General features: G+C 39.2%; 2 protein-coding genes across 3 annotated transcripts in view; one reads left to right on the top strand and one right to left on the bottom strand.

The window, feature by feature from the left end:
- Nucleotides 1-22: 22 nt before the first annotated feature.
- On the bottom strand, nt 23-21,367 carry LOC109462592 (WD repeat-containing protein 38-like). Its single transcript, XM_019759152.1, has 9 exons — nt 20,964-21,367; nt 19,731-19,851; nt 18,882-18,998; nt 16,938-17,035; nt 16,456-16,536; nt 15,713-15,841; nt 14,904-15,053; nt 1,209-1,256; nt 23-226 (listed from the first exon to the last, which is right to left on the bottom strand). Exons 1-9 carry the CDS (start codon nt 21,024-21,026, stop codon nt 32-34), a joined length of 1,002 nt encoding a protein of 333 aa, XP_019614711.1. The 5' UTR covers nt 21,027-21,367; the 3' UTR covers nt 23-31.
- A 521-nt stretch (nt 21,368-21,888) lies between these two features.
- The window catches only part of LOC109462593, a 5,289-nt gene continuing 4,474 nt past the window's right edge, over nt 21,889-22,703 (top strand). Inside the window, exon 1 of one of the 2 annotated variants that reach the window (XM_019759153.1) lies at nt 21,889-21,976. The gene's annotated coding sequence lies outside the window, so the exon portion shown is untranslated. The remainder of the gene's footprint in view (nt 21,977-22,703) is intronic. The other variant, XM_019759154.1, reaches the window with a different exon arrangement.

The raw sequence follows: 22,703 nt of genomic DNA on the forward strand, positions 1-22,703 counted from the left end.
TGAGGGGAGTTTGGACAGAGGCCATATTTTGTTATGTGTGACAGGGACTTGAAGTTCTGCTGACTCTTGTCTTTAAACTACAGTCTGTAGAAGTTTCAGGTTCTGCAGTGTTCTGTTCTTCCTGTGAAGGTTTAGTTCTGACCATGAGTGTGACAGCTGTAGCTCCTGATGCCAGGAGGGTGCCTTCTGTGGAGTATTTACATGTGTGCACCTGGTCCACCATGCCCTGGACATTACAGCAGGGGAAACATGTTAGAATAGAAGGTAACAGTCCACTACCAAAAATGCTTTTTTCTTGTTTTTCTTGTTTCCTTATACAATCATGTACAAAGAAATGGTATCTTGTAGCAAGAAAATTATTCTTTGAACAAGAAATTAAAGAATCCCCGTAGCAAGAAATTTCAAGAAACACACGTGCTGTAGCAAGAAAACGATTCTGTCCACAAGAAAATATTTCTTGAACTAAGAGCTAACTGTTCTTGTGAAGCAAGAAAACCATTCTGTACACAAGAAAAGATTTCTTGTAGCAGAAAAAAAATATTGTAAACTTTCTTGAAATTCTAAAAATTCTTTAGATTCTTGTTGGTGAGCATGATAGTAGATCGGAAATATTTTCTTTTCTTAAGAAAAAAGAAGAATAAAATTCTTGTAAGAATCAACATACAAAATCTTTGAAGAATGTTTCTTGAATTTTCTTGAAAATCCCCCTGGCAATAAAATATTTCTCAACATAAGAAAATAAGAAACATTTTTGGTAGTGCATTAATTTGCTTGATAATACTTTGATTGTTTACTTTCCAGGGCTCAAATCTTTTTTTTGCTGTACACATGTGCAGGTAACATTAACAATTACCTGCACCAGACAATTTTTTCCCACACCACTCAGAAATTACAAAGTATAGATCATAGTAAAAACTGTTCAGAAACAATTTTGCCACTCAGTAGACACAAATTTTTCCCAATCCACCTGTCACCATCTTTGACGGATATATACAAATGTATCTGATTCATCAGCACATAAAGAAATAGCAAGAAATGTCATTGAACTTACATAGTCTACCAGTGAAATTTGCCCCTCATAATATAAGTGAAGCCAGGTCATATAATTAATAGTAAATTATTGAATATAAAAATCTGTCCAATCCCCAGTAAGTGTGAAGTGTAATAAAAGGAACTACTGTACGTAGTAGTCAGTCATCTGCACCTACCTGAAGTTCCTTGATACATGTTCCACTGGTCACATCCCAGATCAGAACCTGCATGAGGGTATGAAGGGGAGAAATTGTCAGAAAACTGGTCCAGGTAAGGTTGTTCTTGGAGCTGTCATAATTTTATGATAACAAGTACAAAAAACTCCTGGAGCTGCCATGCATGATTTCATGCCAATCTTCCAACAGAAGTGGTACCAAAGACCAGTGGCCTTTAAACTGTTTCATGTCATCTGTCTTTTGAACAAAATCTTCAAAGAAAGTATGAGAAAAACAGATCATCCACACAGCTTCTGCACTGAGCCTTGTTTTGTGGTGAACCATGAAGTAAGTAAATAAAGAAAAGATAAAAAAGACCTTAAAGTTTTTTTCTCAATTCAGTAATGTCAGGTTTACATGCAGGCAGTGTTCTTACATGGAGCATACAGTGTATGATTGTGTAACTCTCTTGCCTGTTTTGTTGTTTGTATTGTCATCTACATTGTATCTACAGCAACTGTACAGTGAACTTGCCATGGGACAAGAGCATGTGGCATCCCCATGTGGCCACCTACTCTTTAAAGAATTGTAGTCAAATGGAACTTAAAAAGCCATGGACAATATATTTGCACATGGGAGACACTTGCAACAAATAAAACACTTTGGAGACAGGATTCTCACTTAAGAAGGGCTTACACCGAGGGGGGTTGATAGTGGTTGTGGTTGATTGATTGATTGAAGAAAAACCGTGTGACTTGCGTCAGAACTTACTAAAGACACTTTAAGAATAAAAGGAAACATTAAGTACATGGTGTTGAAGTAGTGCCTTTCATGGTCTTACAAGATCAAGGAATGCTTAACGTGTATACTACATTGTACAATTATCTTTTGAACTCAAACTTCAAAGACGTGTACAAGAAAAACAGATCATCCACACAGCTTCTGTATTCAAACCCGGCTCTTTTCTCAATCCAGTCATGTTGGGCACTGTTCTTTCCTCAGAAGATAAAGGCAATGAGGGTCTGCATGCCTTTTTCTGTGAGACATAGCGAGCCATTTTGCTTAGTATTGCTTGCTATGTCGAGCCATTTTAGTTCAGCGCTTATCGTAGCTGGCAAATTTAAAATAAGTGCTGTCACAAAGCATAATTGGCCACTTAGTGCCAGATAGTGCATTATTTCTTATCCTGAATTTGACTTTTTTGAGAAATTCTTCATATCGTGTAGTCAAACTCCGATCCATATTGCCCAAAAAATCCAAGATGTCCACAGACATTCCCCATGAATGCAACTGTCTATTGAACATTCCAAAGTCGCTCCCAAAGTATTTGTTTAATGATACAAGACAACTTAATGTACCATTAAACATTTACCATCAAGTGTTATTGCCCCTCCTAAATTTACCGTTAAGAGTTGCCTGGAACCCCCATGCAGACCCTTGCTAATGTATGTGTAAAACAATGATATCCACTGTAGCAGACTTATTACCACACTGTAGTCAGAGGAAAACCTCCCCGTACAGTGTGACAAACCCAGAACAGACTGGCAGCCCCGACATTTTGGGATTCTATTTCGGAGGAAGGATGGGTGCAAGTAGAGGACTGTTGGTCTGGGTCTGCTTGATACTTCCCATCGGCCACTTCACTTCACTCGGTAAAGTTTGAATATCGTTGAATTCATTTGTCACGTATAGATACAGTTCCTAGTGAATTCTTTCATCAGTGACAACTTTGGAAGGATAAGGATACTAACCTCCAAATTTTCGATGGCTATCAGTCCATCTTGTTCAGAACCGGACAGAAGGTTGGGAACTCCCCAAGACTTACTTACCCTTACTCCGGAGGGAGGCAGCGGGGGGTGGGACCCGACAGACCGATGCAAGTCTCGGGCCTAGTCTCGCGCTCTCGCGAGATTAGGCCACTCCGTGAACAAGATGGACTGATAGCCATCGAAAATTTGGAGGTTAGTATCCTTATCCTTCCAAGTTGTCACTGATGAAAGAATTCACTAGGAACGGTAAAGTTTGAGTCTTTAAAAAGTATCCAAAGCAATTTCAGGGCGGCAAAACTGGATTTTCATGAAGTCAACTTTTGTGGGTCATTCTTTTAGCAAGCTGAATCAACCATACCCCTGAGGCAAGAATGCGATGTCACTGATGGAATATGGTTGTTTGTTTTTTATCATGAGTTGGTTCTAGCTATATAGATTTATTAATCATGGTAGCCCTTTTCATCCTGGCGCACGTTCTGTTCACTGTTTGTGGGCTTGACTGTGAGCAGGTAGACTTATAAATTATATAATTATAGCTGTGCACCTTCAGGGTTTGTCACATGTTCCACACATACCTGTGTCATGTTGACACGGCTCCTTTCTTTTCTTTCCTATTATTTTTTTTGGCGGTACCCAAAAATGCCTCGCATAGCTTGTTTTGGGGCTATTTAAAACGCTTTGAGTATAAAATGATGATGAAAATGTGCTAAAAATGGCAGTCAATGTCATAATAATATATTATATTCACGCATACAGAATATTTTGTTTTGCCGCCCTGAAATTTTACATAATGTCATGAAGAATAAATCAGGATTTGGTAATGCAGTACTTTTTGAAGGTAACATATGTCCACTTGCTTGTCACCCTCAAATTGGTAAATATACCTACTACTAGTACTAGTAGACATTTTGCAAAATGAAATGGTTTAAATGTTTCTCAGTACCTAATATATTTCTCCATAACCATTATTGATAATAGCCATTGCTTGCCATTACATGTAGATCTATAGCAGTGTTTACATCTCTATCACCACTATTTTACAACTTTTAAGTCGTAAAATTCTTGCAACAGTCTTTTAACAGGCCACAACAAAAAGACATTCAAGCTTAAAGAAATAGCCATGAATGTCTTCAAGTACCAGAGTTATCAACCCAGGATTGAGAAACTATGATCATCATAGTTAGTGGAACTTATTTCATTTATTTCATGAAGAAGATTTACCACATTTGTGGAAGGATTGACATAACAGGTGACTACCACCTCAGTCCTGAAGATGTCAACCATGAGACCAGACTGTAAGGTTTGAACCACTCACTCTGGGAAGGTCCCCTGATATTTTTTTGTAAGTGTGGTGGGTTCTTAAACGTGCATCTGCTACGTTGCACAAGTGGTGAGTTGTACATGCTTATACCGTACGATCTCTGTGCGATTGCTACTTTATCGTATGCAGGCAGTACTTACAATGTACATGTACAATGTACCCTCACCCACTGTAACATAATTGTTACAACTTCACATACATGTATAGATTTGTGCCATTGGGTTCTTTTAAATCTTTCTTTCAGGTTCAAGTACAGACTCTGAGGTGAAATCTTGTGAAACAGTGCAGGTCACAATTTCCTACATATTTAACAGCAGGCCACAGTCTGGTGTCATCTCCAAACCAGATCAAAATGCTCCCAATTCTACAGCTGGTCCAGACATGAAGACCACGGCTAAAACAGGTTATTCACTTCTCTATATAAGTCTATATAAGTCTATCGGCTATTCCGAGATCAGGGTGCGCCAAAGGGTTGCACTTGGGCCAATTTTTCAAGTTTTATATTTTTCTACTTTCAGTGCAGAAAGTCGCACTAGAGGTGTTGCCATACATTGCACTTTTTAAATTTTTGGATAGAGACGTTTGGTTCAAAAGTTGTGCTCTATCCAAACTTAGCCCACTCATTTCAGATGTGGCCGGCAACGGACACTACAGCTAAGCTGTAGTGTCCGTTGCCGGCCACGTCTGGCCGCTCAAGTACATGACAAGAACACCAAATCTTGCAAGACCTGTCATTTAGGGGTTGACAAAATGCTACAGAAATAACATAAATGACAAAATTACTTCAAAGTTGCAACAAAATGTAATTAATGTACCTAATATAGGTATACTTGGCAACGGACACTACATGGCAACGGACACTACACCCTTGAGGTTTTTGACATTATTTCATATAATTACAGCAATAGACTGAAATAGCTACTGTGTTTTAAGTCAGCATCTTCAGCTGTTTCAAAACCTGAAATCATATGCACCCACAGCTTTTCTATTTTAAGTTATTACCGAGCAACGGACACTACACATTTTCTCGGACAAAAAAGACAGGTAACTGTAAGCCATCAGCCATATTAACCCAAAGGACAAGCAACATAAAAACACATGTTTTGTGTCATATATGGATGTACCTTGCATAACATGCAAAATGGCCAATTCTATCACCATCCTTTTTAGTACAGGGAGATAAGTTAATTGCAATGTGTTAATTTATGAATTTTACATAACGTGTACAACATATTGATAAATGCGCTCTAGAAAAGAGAAATTTCCAATCATCATCAGGTTTTTTGCAAAACATATCAGACTGAGCATGTCTGAACATATTGCAAATCTTTTCATTCCATTTTTTTGTTCCCAAATTACTTAAAAGCATATTTCAAAAACTGGCATTTTTCAAGTGCAACAGCATAACGTAGATTTTATGCCAATTTCTGGTCTTAAATTGGCCATAGCATAAGTTTTAAACATCTTAACACCAAATCTTTTCCTGATTGTCTGGAAAATAACTGTACTAGTATAACAAGTTTGATAAATGTCAACAGAATGCGATAAATACAGAGTAAGATTGACATAACGATGCACGATGCCATTGGCGCACCCTGATCTCGGAATAGCCGTATATAAGACAAACACTGTATTATGTCTTGTGCTTAGGGTTGTTAGGTCTTGTGCTTAGGGTCTAAAAAATATTGTGTTTCCTGTTTCAGTGCTGAAAAATTAGGGTCAGTAGGATTAGGGATTACCTAGTAAAAAACATTTTTTCCTTTCTTTCTTCGGTATAGACTTTGGCAATCTCTAGTGATTAAACTTATACATTGTACAATTCACATAAATACACTTATACACACACACACTAACACAGTGAAAACAGCAAATTCAAAGTACAAATCTTAAAAGTATTTCAATTAACAAATAAAAAAAATGGTACTAGTAAAAGCGCTAATATTAAGTGTCTTTGATGCTGATCAGTATTCAACAACAAACAGACCTGTCCCTGGTGCTGATCAGTGTTCAACAACAAACAGACCTGTCCCTGGTGCTGATCAGTGTTCAACAACAAACAGACCTGTCCCTGGTGCTGATCAGTATTCAACAACAAACAGACCTGTCCCTGGTGCTGATCAGTGTTAAACAACAAACAGACCTGTCCCTGGTGCTGATCAGTGTTTAACAACAAACAGACCTGTCCCTGGTACTGATCAGTGTTAAACAACAAACAGGCCTGTCCCTGGTGCTGATCAGTATTCAACAACAGACCTGTCCCTGGTACTGTTCAGTGTTTAACAACAGACCTGTCCCTGGTGCTGATCAGTGCTCAACAACAAACAGACCTGTCCCTGGTGCTGATCAGTGTTTAACAACAAACAGACCTGTCCCTGGTGCTGATCAGTATTCAACAACAAACAGACCTGTCCCTGGTGCTGATCAGTGTTCAACAACAAACAGGCCTGTCCCTGGTGCTGATCAGTATTCAACAACAAAAAGACCTGTCCCTGGTGCTGATCAGTGTTAAACAACAAACAGACCTGTCCCTGGTGCTGTTTATTTAAACTGGATAAAAAAAGTATTCCTAGTTAACACCGTAAAAATACTTATGAACAGAAGAGGAAGATGATATCAATGTTTTTCTATTTAACTTTAAGCTGCAAGCATTAGACCAAAAATACTTTAAAGTCACTATGTACTACCTCAAATTCGCAATACCAGCTTCGTATTCCTGTGGTTTAACAGCACTTTTTTTGGGCTGGAATTTTTTTTATTCGCCCGCACACACTAGTTTGGGGGTCTTCAGAGGATGTCATCTATAAAATTAAGTCAGTGTGGCCTATTCACTTATACATTATAGCTGCAAGCATAACATATACTTACCACTTATATTACTAGTCTAAGAACTTTAATATACTTCTTTGACTTCTTACACCAAATCAAGATGCTTCACAGCCATCAACCATTCAACCATCAACAACTGGTCCCCCCATGCAGACCATGGATAAAACAGGTATTATATTTATTAAATATGATTATTGATGATTATTGCAAGAAGTACACACAAGTTAAGGCAGAGAAGTCACAAATAGCATTTCTAAGTTTTGGACACAGTCATTTTTGCTTCTCTATAAGAGTATAAAAACAGAGCATCATACTAAAAAAATAAAAACCAGACGAAGAAGTCAATGATGTCAAGATCTGTTTCTCTTTTTAACTTTAGTAGCTACTGCAAGTTATACTAAGCTAAGCCTTCTTACAGGGAGGTTCAAGCACCACCAACTGTCCCGTCTAACAGGTTTGGATCTTTTAACCTAGACCCGTTCATACCAGACTTTCAAAAACTGTTCGAAACAGCTAAATAATCAGTGAAAGAAAACCCGGCTAAAACCTCTAGCGTTCATAAAAGACTTTACATAACCAGTTTTGTAAAAATCCTGTCCGATGAATAACCAACTAAACTAAACTAAAGTTTGAATAACCATTCCTCCTGCTCTTCTTGTATGCCATCTTCTTGCTCTATATCTTACCACAGCACTGCTGTTATCTTCGACAAACCATGCTCCCCCAGCTTGACTGGAATGTCCAGGCATACATTTTTTGTTTCGGTACAGCTCCCCCCTCCCAACAGCTTTTTCGGCGACTCCTGCTCTCCAAAAATAGATATCGGGAGCTTGGTCTCGTCCGCCGACCAGGTTGCATGTGCTAATTCCATAGTAAAATTGAGAAAAACCATGAAAAAAACAGTAGAAACGAACTCAAAACAATGCTTAATCAAAAAGCTTGGAGGTCGCACAAAGCCAGGATGTTGACTCCATGAGCCTGGAGTAACAACATAAAAACTGTCATAAAAGTCTGGTATGAACAGGGTCCTAGTGGTTGGCGTGTGGGGTTCTTGAGCTTGTGGCCCACATTCAATTCCCGGGAGCCAGTGGTTTTTGTGTTCTATACTTTTCCCTAGTGTTTCACTGGTTCCCATGCCAGCCCTGTGACGGTGAGTAGTGGCAAAGTGTGACACACAGGGATGTCAAACAAGGAGATTCAATGACGAGTAGAAAAATAGGAGTAGTGTAACAGTTTAAGTGTTCAAATACTACCAACTGACCTTTTAGCCTAGTGGTTTATGTGTCAGGTTCTTGAGCTGGTGGCCCATGTTCCATTCCCAAGAGCCCAGGGTTTTTGTGTTTATACATACAGGTACTGGCCCTTGGTACATGTGTCACACTTCACAACTTAATATATTAATTAATTATACTACTTTTACACTTCTCTGGCTGCTTACTACAAAATCAAGATGCTCTGCAGCCCACAACCAGTCGACTGGCAGTCAGTACCACTGGTCCACCCATCAAGACTGTGAATAAAACAGGTAAAATATTCTTCTTATTATGGTAATCATACCGGACAAGATAACAAAACCATAAATAGGTTTCTTTGATTTTTGATAATATTGAGATCCTGGTACATGTATCTTAATTCTTAAATCAATTTTTGATTTGATGCTGCAGTAGTTGAGAACATTCTAACTATTTCAATATATGTAATCAAGATGTTTTATTTTCGTGGTATGTAGCCCCTTGCTTCAAAACAAAGTACACGATTGAACTGGTCCAGTAAATAAAAATCCTGGTTCAAATAACAGCGGCATGCACCAGCACTTTAATTTCAGGACCTGCCCAAAACTTCAACGTTCTCATACCAAACATTGCGTTATGGGACAGGATTAGCGATTCCAGCGGTATATCCCACAAAATCCTGCTGGTGGTGTGGCCTTAATTATGTTAAACTTTGTTTTCCTACTGGCAACTCCTGTCTAAAAGCTCATCAAAGGTACATTTTGTACAAGCTGCATCTATGCAACAACAATTTGGGTTGGCAATGACTGTTTGCGTAAATGAATCGTTTGCGTAAATAATGCAGGTGTTTGCATAGATGACGTAGGTGTTTGCATAGACGGTGCAGGTATCTGCATAGACAATACAGGTGTTTGCGTAGATGCCGCAGGTGTTTGTGTAAATGACGCAACTGTTAGCGTAGATGATGCCGGTGTTTGCATATTTTTAGACGATGCAGCTGTTAGCAAAGACGATGCAGGTGTGTGTGTAGACAATACAGGTGTTTGCATAGATGATGAAGGTGTTTGCATAGATGGCACAGGTGTTAGCTGACGGTGCAGGTGTTTGCGTAGATAACGCAGGCGTTTACGTAGATGATGCAGGTGTTTGCATAGACAATGCAGCTCTTAGCATAGACAATGCAGGTGTGTGTGTAGATGATGCAGGGGTTTGCGGTGACAATGCAGGTGTTTGTGTAGATGACGCAGATGTTAGCATAGACGATGCAGATGTTTGCATAGACGACGCAGGTCGCAGGTGTTTGTGTAGATGATGCAGCTGTTAGCATAGATGATGCATGTGTTTGCGTGGATGATGCAGATGTGTGTGTAGACCATGCAGTTGTTAGCATATAGACAATACAGGTGTTTGTGCAGATGATGCAAGTGTTTGTGTAGATGATGCAGCTGTTAGCATAGACGATGCAGGTGTTTGCATTGACAGGTTAAGCTTGCACCTCTGGGCTTTCGTACTTCCAGGCTGTGTGGGAAATCCAGATGGATCAGACCACCGTGGGGACATCTCTGTGACAAAAAGCGGGAAGACCTGTCAGCGTTGGGACGCCGAAAAACCCCACAAACACATGTTCTGGCTGGAATTATTTCCTGAGCTGACAGAGAACTACTGCCGCAATCCCAGTCCCGAGAGCAAATACAGCGTGTGGTGCTTCACTACGGACCCTAGCACCGTGTGGGAGTACTGCATCAACCCTGCGTGCCCAATGGGGAAAAGAGGTATTGGTAAGGTCCCCTTAATCTACTTTTCAGACTGTGTACACTCTGTGACATCCCCTAACAATACTGTACAACAAAAACTCTCTGTGGTATCTGGTCCTAATAAAAACATAAATTTCATATAGACATGGCGTGCTGAAGTTACACAACAGCTGTTATCATTTAAACAGGCACAGGCTGACAGTTCTGTGGACTATACACCGGACTGTAAGGTCTGAACCACTGACACTAGGAAGGTCCAGTGTTCTCGCCAGGCCTTTTGAGCATAGCGGGCCGCTATGCTGTGAATTTGTTCCGCTACGCTGTAATTTTGCCGCTATGCTGTGTTTCCGACCAGCGTAGCGGGATTTTCAGTTGATTTTTACCCTTTTGATCTCGGCTACCGTCGCAATAATCCTTGCTTTAAACTTGATAAAAATAATGTCTTTTCTCTCGGCACAATGAACATCTCATAGAACGCAGTTTCAAGTAACAAAGAAGTGATTCACAACCTTCTGTGAGTTAATTAATCAAACCCCACAAATTGGCGGCGATAGACGGGCGTGACACAGGGCGTGAGATTCAGATCAGGCCGCCAGGAGCGGCTCGGGAGCGGTGCGCTAAGTTTTGCCTGTACGTTCAAGCTCAATACTCGGAAACAAACATTATCACTAACATCAGTACCTAGTCTTTGAGATTTCCTATCAATTACACCTAAAAACTAGCAGAAATACCCAAATTTTTGAGATAAACAAGGGCCGAAGTGAGGACTTCAAGTACCGACCTGCTGCCCTCCCCTCATGCTTGACGGGCGTAAATAAAGATCTAATTCCAGAAACCTGGGTGCCATTATGTACGCCACTCAACAGCATACATCCTTTATTGTTGTCCAAACTTGTCAATTTTTTTGGCTGGATCGTCTTGCATGGAGAAATTTACCGAAAAATTAAACTGACAGCGCTAACTAGACTGGGACTTAGCGGCCAGCGGCATGCTTTGGATAAGTTCATTTCAAGGGACCACGATGTCTCAAATCTACTGTTGTCTACCTTTCAACATCTGTCAATACAATTTTAAATTCAAAATCTAAGAATTAACAAATAAGTATGCCATGTTGTTCCTGCACAATATCGTATTTTTTCATCATTTGACAAGGGTTTGAAGTATTTCCAAGAAACTTTCCCCCTGTTTACAGAATAGACTCTTCCAAGATGGGGCGCACGCAACACGTTAGAAATTGACACAGCTGCACAGAAGCCAGTTTTTACGGTGTTTTCCCTCAGAATGTTCTTGATTTCGTCGGTGATATAGCTCATTATCAAGTAATTCTACCATTTTACCAATATAATTTACCAATGCCACGGGGAAGAACCAAAGAACCTCTTGTTGGCTACCGACGTTGTGTTGACAGAAGAAACCCTTTGAACTGTGCCGAGGCTTGGGCTAATTTTGATGTTGCAAAGTTAAAATATCAGAGCAAATTCTAAAACACGATACAAGTGTACTCCAGTAGTTTCCTTTTTGAAGCATTTATAAATATTAGTCTATACAGTGTCTGAGTATTTTGCCCAAGACCTGTACCAAGCATAAGACAAGTAACTCCATTTATTATGACCCTTCATGAATTTGGAAATAAATTTTGGATTTGAACCTTTAAAAAAAGCTGTAACAAAGATGAAAACTTTTTCAAAATTTGACCCTCAAAATGCAGGAAATGGCCAGGTGTTTCAGAGGGTTATATATTTCAAAATTTTCCGGGGGAGGATGCCCCCGGACCCCCCTACATTACTCGCGCCTCCGGCGCTCGCCCTCGCGCCTTCGGCGCTCGATGTGTGGGTTGGCCCGCAACCTGGCCCCCTATGCTGTGAAAAAATCCTGGTGAGAACACTGAGGTCCCTTACTCTTTTTCGATAAGTGCAGTGGGTTCTTTAATGTGCGTGGGGTGTGGCTCTCCCTAAACACGGGACCTCCATTTAACGTCCTATCCGAGGGACATCCCTAGCCGAAGCTATAGCTAGGTACTCATTTACACCTGTGTGAAGTAAGGAAAGTCATGTAAAGTACCTTTCCCAAGGGCACAAGATCGGTGACACCAGGCAGGATTCGAACCCTCGCCCTCTCGAGTCTGGGCCGAAGACACTACCACTACGCCACACGACCCCACACTTAGTCTACTTTCAGTAAGGGAAGGGTATCCGGATCCTGTACTGTACATTCAATATACAATTATTGTGACACCACCTATCTCTTTCTTGTAGCGTGCTGTTCGTGTGATATCTGAAAGTTTCAGCTGTCATTGTGAACATCATGTGTTATATGCTTCCCTGGGGTTTGGAATCTCTGATTTCTTGTTGTCTTTGTTCTACCAACAGGCTGTCTACAGGTCCAGGTGAAAGATCGTGTGAAGTGTGGTGATGAGAACATGACTAAACCGGAATGTGAGGAGAAGGGTTGCTGCCATGACACGTCTGATTTTGATGCTCCCTGGTGCTTCTTTGGGACAGACAAGTGAATTGTCCCAATTTTGTAATGACAAGGCCACACCAATTTAATTTCCTGGTTCTTGGATTCGCCTTTGGTTTCTCATTTTTTTCTGATTTGCCAAAAAAAGATTCTGGTACTGAATCAACTCAAATATGCTCATATTTTGCTCCCAACAGTAATTGAGGAAAGTCGTTTTCTTCCTACTTGTTTCAGTTTTTCCATCCATCAATGCAGTGGATTGTTTTCCATCTATCAATGCCATGGCAAGTTCAAAATTCATTGTTTATATTATATTAACCCAGCCTTTTGTGTTGACTTCATGGCTCCTATCATAGCATTTGGGGCTATCATAGTATGCCCAAGTCTGTTTTTATTTTTTTTTCACCCTGGCGCTTCATATTTTTTTCTGAAAAAATTCAAGAACAAACAAATTTAATTGTTGTGGCCTAAAGTCGGTTTTGTGATATTGTAACTGTTAACTTTTTCAACAATTTTTAATACCTACTAAATTAATACAGTCATGTACCATAAATACATGTAATTGTACTTCTTGTAGATGGGCAAATTTCTGGGAGATTGCAAACTGAGATACATGTGCACATAACTGTTAACTTTATCAACTATTTCTAATACCTACTAAATACAATCATGTACCATAAATGATTGTATTCTGATTTCTTGTAGATCAGGTGAAATTTCTGGGAGATTGTGTAACTGTTAAGTTTATCAACTATTCCTAATTACATATATTTAGTACAGTTATGTATGATAAATGATTGCAAAGCGGATTGCATATCTTGTATTATTTTAAAATTTGCATGGTTGAAGATACAGCTAAGGCTGTCCAACTAGCACGGGGCTTGATTGTACATTGTATGGTTGAGTTTGAAAGTATCAGTTTGCTGACATAGAGCTAAATAATACATTAATTTGGAAAAATTTCTGGACTATGAAAACTGCCGACATTAAATGAATTTTATCTATCAAATTAAACTGTTACAACATCGCAAGCTAAAACAGCCTGAATTGTGTTGATATTCATACTTTACAGCTACCTGTAACATATATAATACTAATCATAATGTTTTTAGCATTCAAAAATTGACAAAGATCTCGATATACATCATAAATCGTCGAGACACAAGATACAGTGGAAGAAGATAAAGAAAGACTGAATCACTAATAGGAGATAGAGATGAGCAGAGAAGAAGAACCCAAATTGCCTCCCGTGTTCCTTGATGTCCCCAGTTCAAGGTTCAAGTATCTAATGTCATTTCACAGCAGATTATGAGGAAACGGGAAGATCAGCTCAAACATGTTCAAAAAATGTAGGCTGTCATTGATGTGTTTTTTGAACTCTGATGGTGTGGATGATTTGATGTGTTGTGGGAAAATGTTTTATAATTTTATGCACCTGTACAAGAATGTCCTGATATAAGTTGTTTTAGAATCTCCCATATTTGGTCAAGAAAGTACATAGTAAAGAAATTAATAATTGTTGTCTCTTCATAGACATTACCAAGAAAAAAAATCAGATTGCTCAAAATCTTTCAAAACAAAAACAAGACAGTTCTAGAAAATTCAAGAATGTCACTCTTAGTAAAATGGATCTTATAAGAACAAAAGAGAATCTCCAGAATAAAGATCAGGGTACATCTTAAAATACTCCATTTGATCTCAAGAAACAAATATTTTAAGGCTAAAAAAGAAAGTTTTCCTTAATTTTCTTGAAAATGAGCATCATACTAGTCTTACATCTATAAATATTTTCTTCACTGAAGAAAAAAAAGGATATAACTCTTTGTGTAAGAATTTACACATACATGTATTTTGTGGGAGCTTTCTTGATTTTTCTAAATGAAGTTCTAGGTTTTGGTAGTCTAAAGCCTCCTGCCTGGGGAAGATGGGTGTTGTGTTAATGTACTTATTATTACTGTAGATTGGCTGACATTTGCTTTGGAGCAAATGTAGCGGATGGCTAAATCACCACATTTTATGACATATGGCAGGGAAAGAAGGAGAAACACAAGGGAAAAAAATTCTTTACATTTATACTATAGTATGATTTAGTGACAACAGTTGGTTAGCTATCCCCTACATTATTAGTAAGGATTTTTAATTGCATAATGCAAACTGTTGATTTTCAAGATAAAAAAGAAGCGTTTATGACCCGCATTCCAATGCTGGAGCAGGAAAGCTTGACATACCTACCAAAACACTTGAATGCAGGTCATACTGTCAATATGGCATGGCTTTGTACAGGTGTTAATTGAGTTAACCCCGGCAATCAAATCCCACATAGTGGTGAAGCCATAACTACAGTACATACTCACAGTTTCATCGTCTGCAGCTGAGGCCAGATACAGACTGTCCATGGAGAAGGCCAGTGCCTTGACCCATCCCGTGTGTCCCTCTAACACAAACAGGAGCGTACTGGTGTCAGGGTTCCACAGACGAACTGTCTTGTCCCAGGAACCACTCGCCTGCATGGGGACAGGAATTACAAACTTACACTCAAATCATTCTCAAAGGGCCCGAACTTAATTAGATCTGGAAGGGGAGCAAACCTGTCCAAGCCAGCAACCCAGGGGCCTGAAGAAAATCGGTCACCTTGGATAGGTGGTCTCCTTGAAGAGGGTCATCTCACAACATGACTGAGACATAAATGGTTTCCAAGTCGAGATGTTTTAATGTCAAATGCTGTAAGCATCTTCAGTTCTGTGGTGAATGCATGTGGGGAGGGTGGCACATGGAACAATTTACATCAAACAAAACATCAAGGCAAACTGTCTGGTTTCTCCATGATTTCTTCCTATACCTTAACATCAATAATCAACACGATCCAAAATTACTTGGTCGCCACGGGCAGTTGAGCGGACCCTGGAACTCAGGGCGGTCGCGTTGGCCAGGTGGTCACCTTGGACGGGTTGCTTAATGCTTGCATCAATGGGGAAAATTTTTGTGACCAAGAAAAAGCGGCCACCATGGTATGAAACTGTATATACCAACCATATGAAAAACATAATTACATGTACATACAGTGCATCATTTAAAGAACAAAAATCAGACGGGCCAGAACACCCACATTTAAATTATTGTGACCCAGGCACATGTTTGAACATGATGTAACTATGTTACTTACCAGGAAGCCAACTCTAGAGAACACCACAGCGTGCACATTACTGGTGTGACCTCGTAGGATCTTCACTTTCTCATCTGCAATGGGGCTGACAGGCCACACCCTCACTGTGTAGTCCCACGAACCTGTTGCCTGACAGAAAATCACACACATATTACACCCAGTTATCATGAAATCAACAGTAACAATTACAGAGTACAGAACTTGATTAACTTTTCGTGCATTTTCCACATGCAGTTTTATTTCATTTGTTAAAACACTATAATTATCATATAGCCGGGTGACGTTGACCAATCAGAAGGCTCCATTTCACATTCCGTATGACGCCGTAATGTCACATTCAAATAGAGTCAAAATCGGGTCATTATTCATCCCAATCCATACATTAAACAATCCAATAATCACCCGCATATGACCTCAGGTGACCCAAAAAGAACACGGCTCTGTTCCAAAAATTATTCACCTCGGGGCGGGTCATTAACTCGCAATTAAAAAGTGTGTAAAAGCCCTGTAGAACGCCATTAAAACTAGTCCAAAAGCCAATTGTAAACATCATCAAAATTCCTGTGCTTCTACTGAATTTAAATATACAAGCAGCTACATGTATATGGGCATAAAGGAAAACAAACAAACAAACACAGACAAACTGAAATCCTCTGAGCACGGAAGTAATTGTACTACTACTACTAGTTGGAATTAATTATATAACACTACAAAAGATATTATAAGTATAATTATCCACTTACCACATGCTTGTCCTTGTAGTCAAAGTCACATGACTGCACCAGACTGCTGTGTCCACTTAATATTCTCAAAACACAGCCTTGCTGAGGGAAAACATTCACACATAAACAATAATTTAATGTCTAGTATGTTAAATAAATGAATTATGCTATGTTATCAGTAATAAATATAGTGGCATCATGTGGAGTAGTGGGCCAGAATCAAGAGGTTCTGGGTTCGGACCCATAGTTGTGCCCTTGGGAAAGGCACTTAACACGACTTTCCTCACTTCAATAAGGTGTAAGTTCAGCAGTGCACCTAGCTTCAACTACGTAGATGCATCCCTTGGATAGGATGTTAGAAATGCAAAATTTATTATATCATTATATAGTATATTTTCATGTTTGTCAAAGCAAGGAGTTCATCAAAGAGGATAAAGTGTTTATATCATTGTATCCTGTATCCTTTCCTATGTTCATAGCTACATGAAAACAGGCTGTCATACCTGCACATCCCACATGATGGCGCTGCAGTCCCATGACCCAGAACACAGTTTTGTACAGTCAGGAGAGAAGACAACCGTCTCCACACTCTTGGTGTGGCCTGGGGAAAACAGTTCAGTTCAAAATGGTCTTTTATTCGGTTTTTTCAGATATTAATTACAGGAAATACACAAACTTATCATTACCGAGAACAAATAAAAATGGTCAACTTTCTTTTTGCTACACCTGCTGCCATTGGGTACGTACTATCCATTTCACTTTATCACGAAAAATATACAGTACAGGGCTGGAAATACTGGGCGCATGTGCACCTTAGTGCACCCAAAATTGGAGCTGTGCACCCAATTTTTTTCTGTGGGTGCACCAATGCACCAAAATATTTTCTTAGCTTTAACGTATGTAAATACATGAACATGTATGTTAAATGTATAGTAGTTACAGCATATTCTTAACATCTAAGGCCACACCAATTTAATTTGTTGGTTCTCGGATTCGCCTCTTCATTTTTTTCTGATTTGCAAAAAAAAAAAAAAATTTGATTCTGGTCCTGAATCAACTGAAAAATGCTTATGTTTTGCCCTGAACAGTTGAGGAAATTCCTTTTCTTCCTAGTTGTTACAGTTTTCCCATCTATCATTGCAGTGGTATGATTAAAAGTTCAAAATTCAATGTTTAAATTTTAACTCAGCCTTTTGTGTTGACTTCATGGCTCATTTCATAGCATTTAAGCCTATAATAGGATGCCTTACACCTGTTTTTATTTTTTATTTTTTTCGCCCTGTCGCTTCATATTTTTTCTGAAAAAATCCGAGAACCAACAAATTAAATTGGTGTGGCCTAAGTGTCAGAAAAAATTATACAATCATTCTTACAGTACTTTTCTTGAAATGAAACATCACAATTATAGCTTTTGTTGACATTCCACCTATTCTATCTTATGTACATGTGGTGCACCTAAAATATTTTTGTGCACCCAAAAATGAATTTCGAGCCCTGTACAGTATATTTTGCATTTTCAGGTACAGAAATAAAATTGGACACACCAGTGTGTCATTTTGAGAACTGTTGTAAGTGAATATTTTGTACACCAGGGCTCTAGCCAGAACCATTTTTCAGTCCATTGCAGGAATTTTGTAGCGTGTGACAGAAAAATTTTTAAACCAATCCGTCAACCTTGACAGACAATATTGACAAAAATCTTGAGTAAAAATATAAAAATATCCAAAGGACCAACAACGACCACTCTCATCCCCATGATTTGCCTTTCAAAATGTGGGACATTGCATTTTTATTTTAAAGGCTTGAATACCTAAACATTGTGACTGGAATCCCCTAGATTGCGAGCACTCTCCCCCCCAGTCCGATCATAAACCTGGGTTGACAGAAAAAAATTTGGATCTGGCTACTACAGCCCTGCTGTATATATACACTCATCTCATCTTTTCAAAATGGGCTTGGTCGGTGAGCAAGTCAATATGCAGTTTTCATGAACAAATAAAGTCAGAAACCAGTGTACATTAAATACCATTTTGAACCAGGTTTACCAGTGGGCAACCTACGGCAAAAATTAGGTTGCCCATCAGAATTTTAGTTTGCCCCACCACCTATACTAAATTCCTCAAATTAAGTAATGTTACATACTAGTATTTCTAACAGCCTTAACATAACTTTTACTTGTAATAGCCATTAATACCTAAAATTAGAAAGCATTTGCAGGCTACAGTGGTGCAAGCCAAGTGGGCATGATTTCGTGTGTGTGTGTGGGGGGGGGCATTCTTAAAATTCAGGTAGCACATACACTGGGCAACCTAGGTTCAAAAATACCTGTTGCCCCAAGGAAAATTTGGTTGCCCGGGGCAACTGGGCAACCATGTATTTTGTACGTTGGAAACAAATGAATAAAAGAATTAAACAAAACAAACAACAATAAGAGTACATGGCCTGACCTTGTAGCACATGTATACAGTCCCCTGTCCTGGTCTGCCACACCCTCACTGTGCTGTCATAAGAAGCTGTGGCAAACAACTTGCTGTCACTTGATAAGGCACAGCTCTTCACAGCACCTATACATGTACGTGGAGACAAGATGCTTCAGTTAATGCTGCATAGGCCTGGGGAAAATATTGTGTTTCCTGTTTCCCGACCAACCCTAGTACAAAAGACTACCGACCCTAGCCTTTTTTTAGGGTGGACCCCTGCTACCTTTTCTAGCTACATAATAAGACACCTGAGTGGTTTTCCAATATTGACATTGAAAATATAAATTTAAGTATGCTCATGAATGCATGCTTAAGTTTTACTTACTTATTAAACTGTATTGTATAAGTTGGGTCACAAGAGATTGCCATTTAGGTCTAAGGCCACACCAATTTAATTTCTTGGTTAACGGATTCGCCCGCTTCATTTTTTTCTGATTTGCAAATAAAAATAAAAAGTTTGAATCAACTGCAAAATGCTCATATTTTCCCCTGAACAGTTGAAAACAGTCCTTTTCTTCCTAGTTGTTACAGTTATTCCATCTTTCAATCCAATGGTATCATTAAAAGTTCAAAATTCATTGTTTAAATTTTGAACCAGCCTGGTATGTTGACTTCATGGCTCCTATCGTACCATTTTGGGCCATAATACTAATAGGATGCCTAGGCCTGTTTTTTTTTTTTTTCGCCCGCTAGCTCCATTATTTTTCTAGAAAAATCCATTAACCAAGAAATCAAATTGGGGTGGCCTAATAAAGAAAAAAAAGTGGTAGACTAGAAGTACCCTAGGTACTGACTAGGATCCTCCCCCTGACCTACCTTGGTGCCCCCGGAGTTTACAGACCATCCTGGTAGTGAGGGTGTTCCAGACTCGGACCAGACAGTCATCTGACCCTGTCACCATCATCTCCCAGTCTGGGGAGAATGCACAGCAGTTCACCTGCAAAAATCACACATTAAAATCCATTAAGAATATACTAAAAGTACTAACTATACTTAGGCCTAGAGAACAAAATGTTGTGTTTTCTGTTTCCTAAATGACCCTAGAAAAAAATGCAGACCCTAGCTATAGGTCTTTTTTTGTGTAGACCCCTGCAAGGGGCATACAGACTGTATCAAATTTTTCGCACTGATTTACCTTTTCTTGCTAGATCTGACAACTGAGTGATAAAACATTGTACAATCAATTTTCCAACATTGACATTGAAAATATAACGTAAGTGTCCTCGTGCAAGTTTTACTTTGTTAAACTGTATTCATTGTATAGTTGGATCACTAGTTTAAGATCGCCAAAGTCTAATAAAGATAATAAATCCCTAACCTCCCGTCCCTAATTTTTCAGGACTAAAACAGGAAAGACGGAGAGTAAGGAAAGTCCTTTTCTAAATAGTTGTACAATTTATCAATACAGTGGGTTTGATTAAAAGTTCAAAATTTTTAATTTCCACTGGAGAAGTAAATAAATATATAAAAATTACTTCATCAAAGTGAATCATCTTGCCTTAGGAGAAAAATGTCGTCTTTCCTGTTTTAGTCCTGAAAAATTAGGGACGGGAGGTTAGGGATTTATTATCTTTATTAGACTTTGGCGATCTTAAACTAGTGATCCAACTATACAATGAACTAGTAAGAAAAGGACTTTCCTTAACTGTTGGGGCCAAAATATGCGCATCAGTTGATTCAGAACCAGAAACTTTTTTTTCAAATCAGGAAATAAAATGAAGAGGGGAATCCGAGAACCAACAAATATATTGGTGTGGCCAGTGGCCTCCATTATATTTTATGGTTCAAATTTAACCAAAACACAAATTATTTTCTGTAAAGAATCACGGAAACCCACACCAACACATGGAGAAAATTCATCCAATGGTGTACTTACAAGACAGAACGACGTATCATGATTTAAACCTGCAAAACGGACAAGTTGATACCATATTTTTACCACATACAAATGTACGCCCCCCTCCCCCTCGAAACTTTCCGGTGGTCATAGTTACAGTATTAAACTCAAAGTTCACCACCACAAAATTAACATGGACACAAGCCACTCACCTCATCTTTGTGGCCCGAGAACTCCTTCAAGTTCACATGGGAATAATTTTCGTCGTCAAACATGTTGTAACATGGAGGTTTTTAATATATCCTCCCGGGTTGGAAGAAGAAGACTTGTTGCTCGAAAACAGGCGGGACTTCGCTACTGTTTACGTCGAAAGTTTGCAGTAACGACACCTGGCGGTTGATATATGAAGTGCAGGACACCCGCATATACATGTAACGTTACATGTATCTGAACTTTCACTGGTTTAGAAATATTGCATCTGAACTTTTACTGTTTTAAAACTAAGAAATCCTGATAACTTCTGTCCCCTTTTTCTGCCCCATCTTTTAATCCAAATCATATCATCCAAAGTCAGGGTAGCTTTAGCCTTTAGGCCTACCAAATACGCGTATCTCCGGTTTCGCGCCCCCATTTTAGGTCAAAGGTCAATAGGGGCAAAACAAGCCGTCAAGGCGGCACAACACAGTTTGTTTGTATATAGTTAAGGACCCCAAAGTGACTCACTTCGACTCACGGAAAATCATACTAGGGTGCACAAGCAAGGTTCAGAATTTTAATATGTTTAATTTCAGGGTATAGTGTACAAAATATGTGAAAATGAGCTTAAATTTGCCGGCTAGTTCTCTTCTCGCGCCCTCTTTATTAGCGCCACTGCGGAGGTCATGGAACTGCAGCCGACTCACAGTACTAGGCGGGACAAGTATCCAAGCGCAAATCTACGCCGACTAAACAGTTTACACGCACCATAATCCAACTTTTACAGTCTCAAAACTGACGTATTCCTCTAACATTTACCACAGGTTCTGTCTCTATGCCATGCACAAAACAATCTCTGCACCCTTCTCTAGTATTGTGCAGCACTACTTTGTGCCCGGACTACTTTTGGGGTTCGCCCATGAATACTGTGTTGTGCGGCCTCAACTGTGAATTTTCGCGGGCCATTTTCGCGCCACTGGGTTTTCTGTCATAAACGGACGAGTCGTTCTGACAGATCGCACCGTCGTCGGTAAGTTATCGATATATCTTTAGTTTTTCTCGGTGCTGTTGGTATTTTAAGCTCTAAACTACTGCCGTATTTTTCTTTTGGGCTAATATTTTCGCATATACTAGTATTTAAATACGTGCGAGCAAGGAGTGTACGTATGTGAGCACCCTCCCCTCCCCCCTCCCCTCCGGCCGCATCGTAGGCGAGATGTCGGGTTTGGCCCAGTATTGAATAGATGCAGATGTAGATACGTATACTGCAGTCTCAGGACTCGAAGATACAAGTACTATTTCTTACATGCATGACTTCTTTCGCTCAATACTGAGTCTGACTCACATCGCCGCATGAACATCCTTATGTATAATTTGGACATTATTTTATTGTGAAAAGATCAGATGGTCGTATTATGATCACTTTCCTGTATTCCTGTACAGTCAAGTTCAAGTGAAAATAACGACAGTAACAATACAAACAGGGTTATAGCAGCTCCATTTAGTCCACCAACAGTCAAGCAATAATTACTATCATAAGTAGTAGAAATAATTTTGGTTCCATTATATATATATATGGGACATATTGGTATATCTGTCAGAAACACTTTTATCAAGATAACGATCATCTTAGGCCACACCAATTTAATTTGTTGGTTCTCGGATTTTTTCAGAAAAAATATGAAGCGACAGGGCGAAAAAAAATAAAAATAAAAACAGGTCTAGGCATCCTATTATAGGCTTAAATGCTATGGAAT

Source organism: Branchiostoma belcheri, unplaced genomic scaffold (genome assembly GCF_001625305.1).
Source record: "Branchiostoma belcheri isolate BF01 breed outbred unplaced genomic scaffold, Haploidv18h27 scaffold119, whole genome shotgun sequence".
Lineage (NCBI taxonomy): Eukaryota > Metazoa > Chordata > Leptocardii > Amphioxiformes > Branchiostomatidae > Branchiostoma > Branchiostoma belcheri.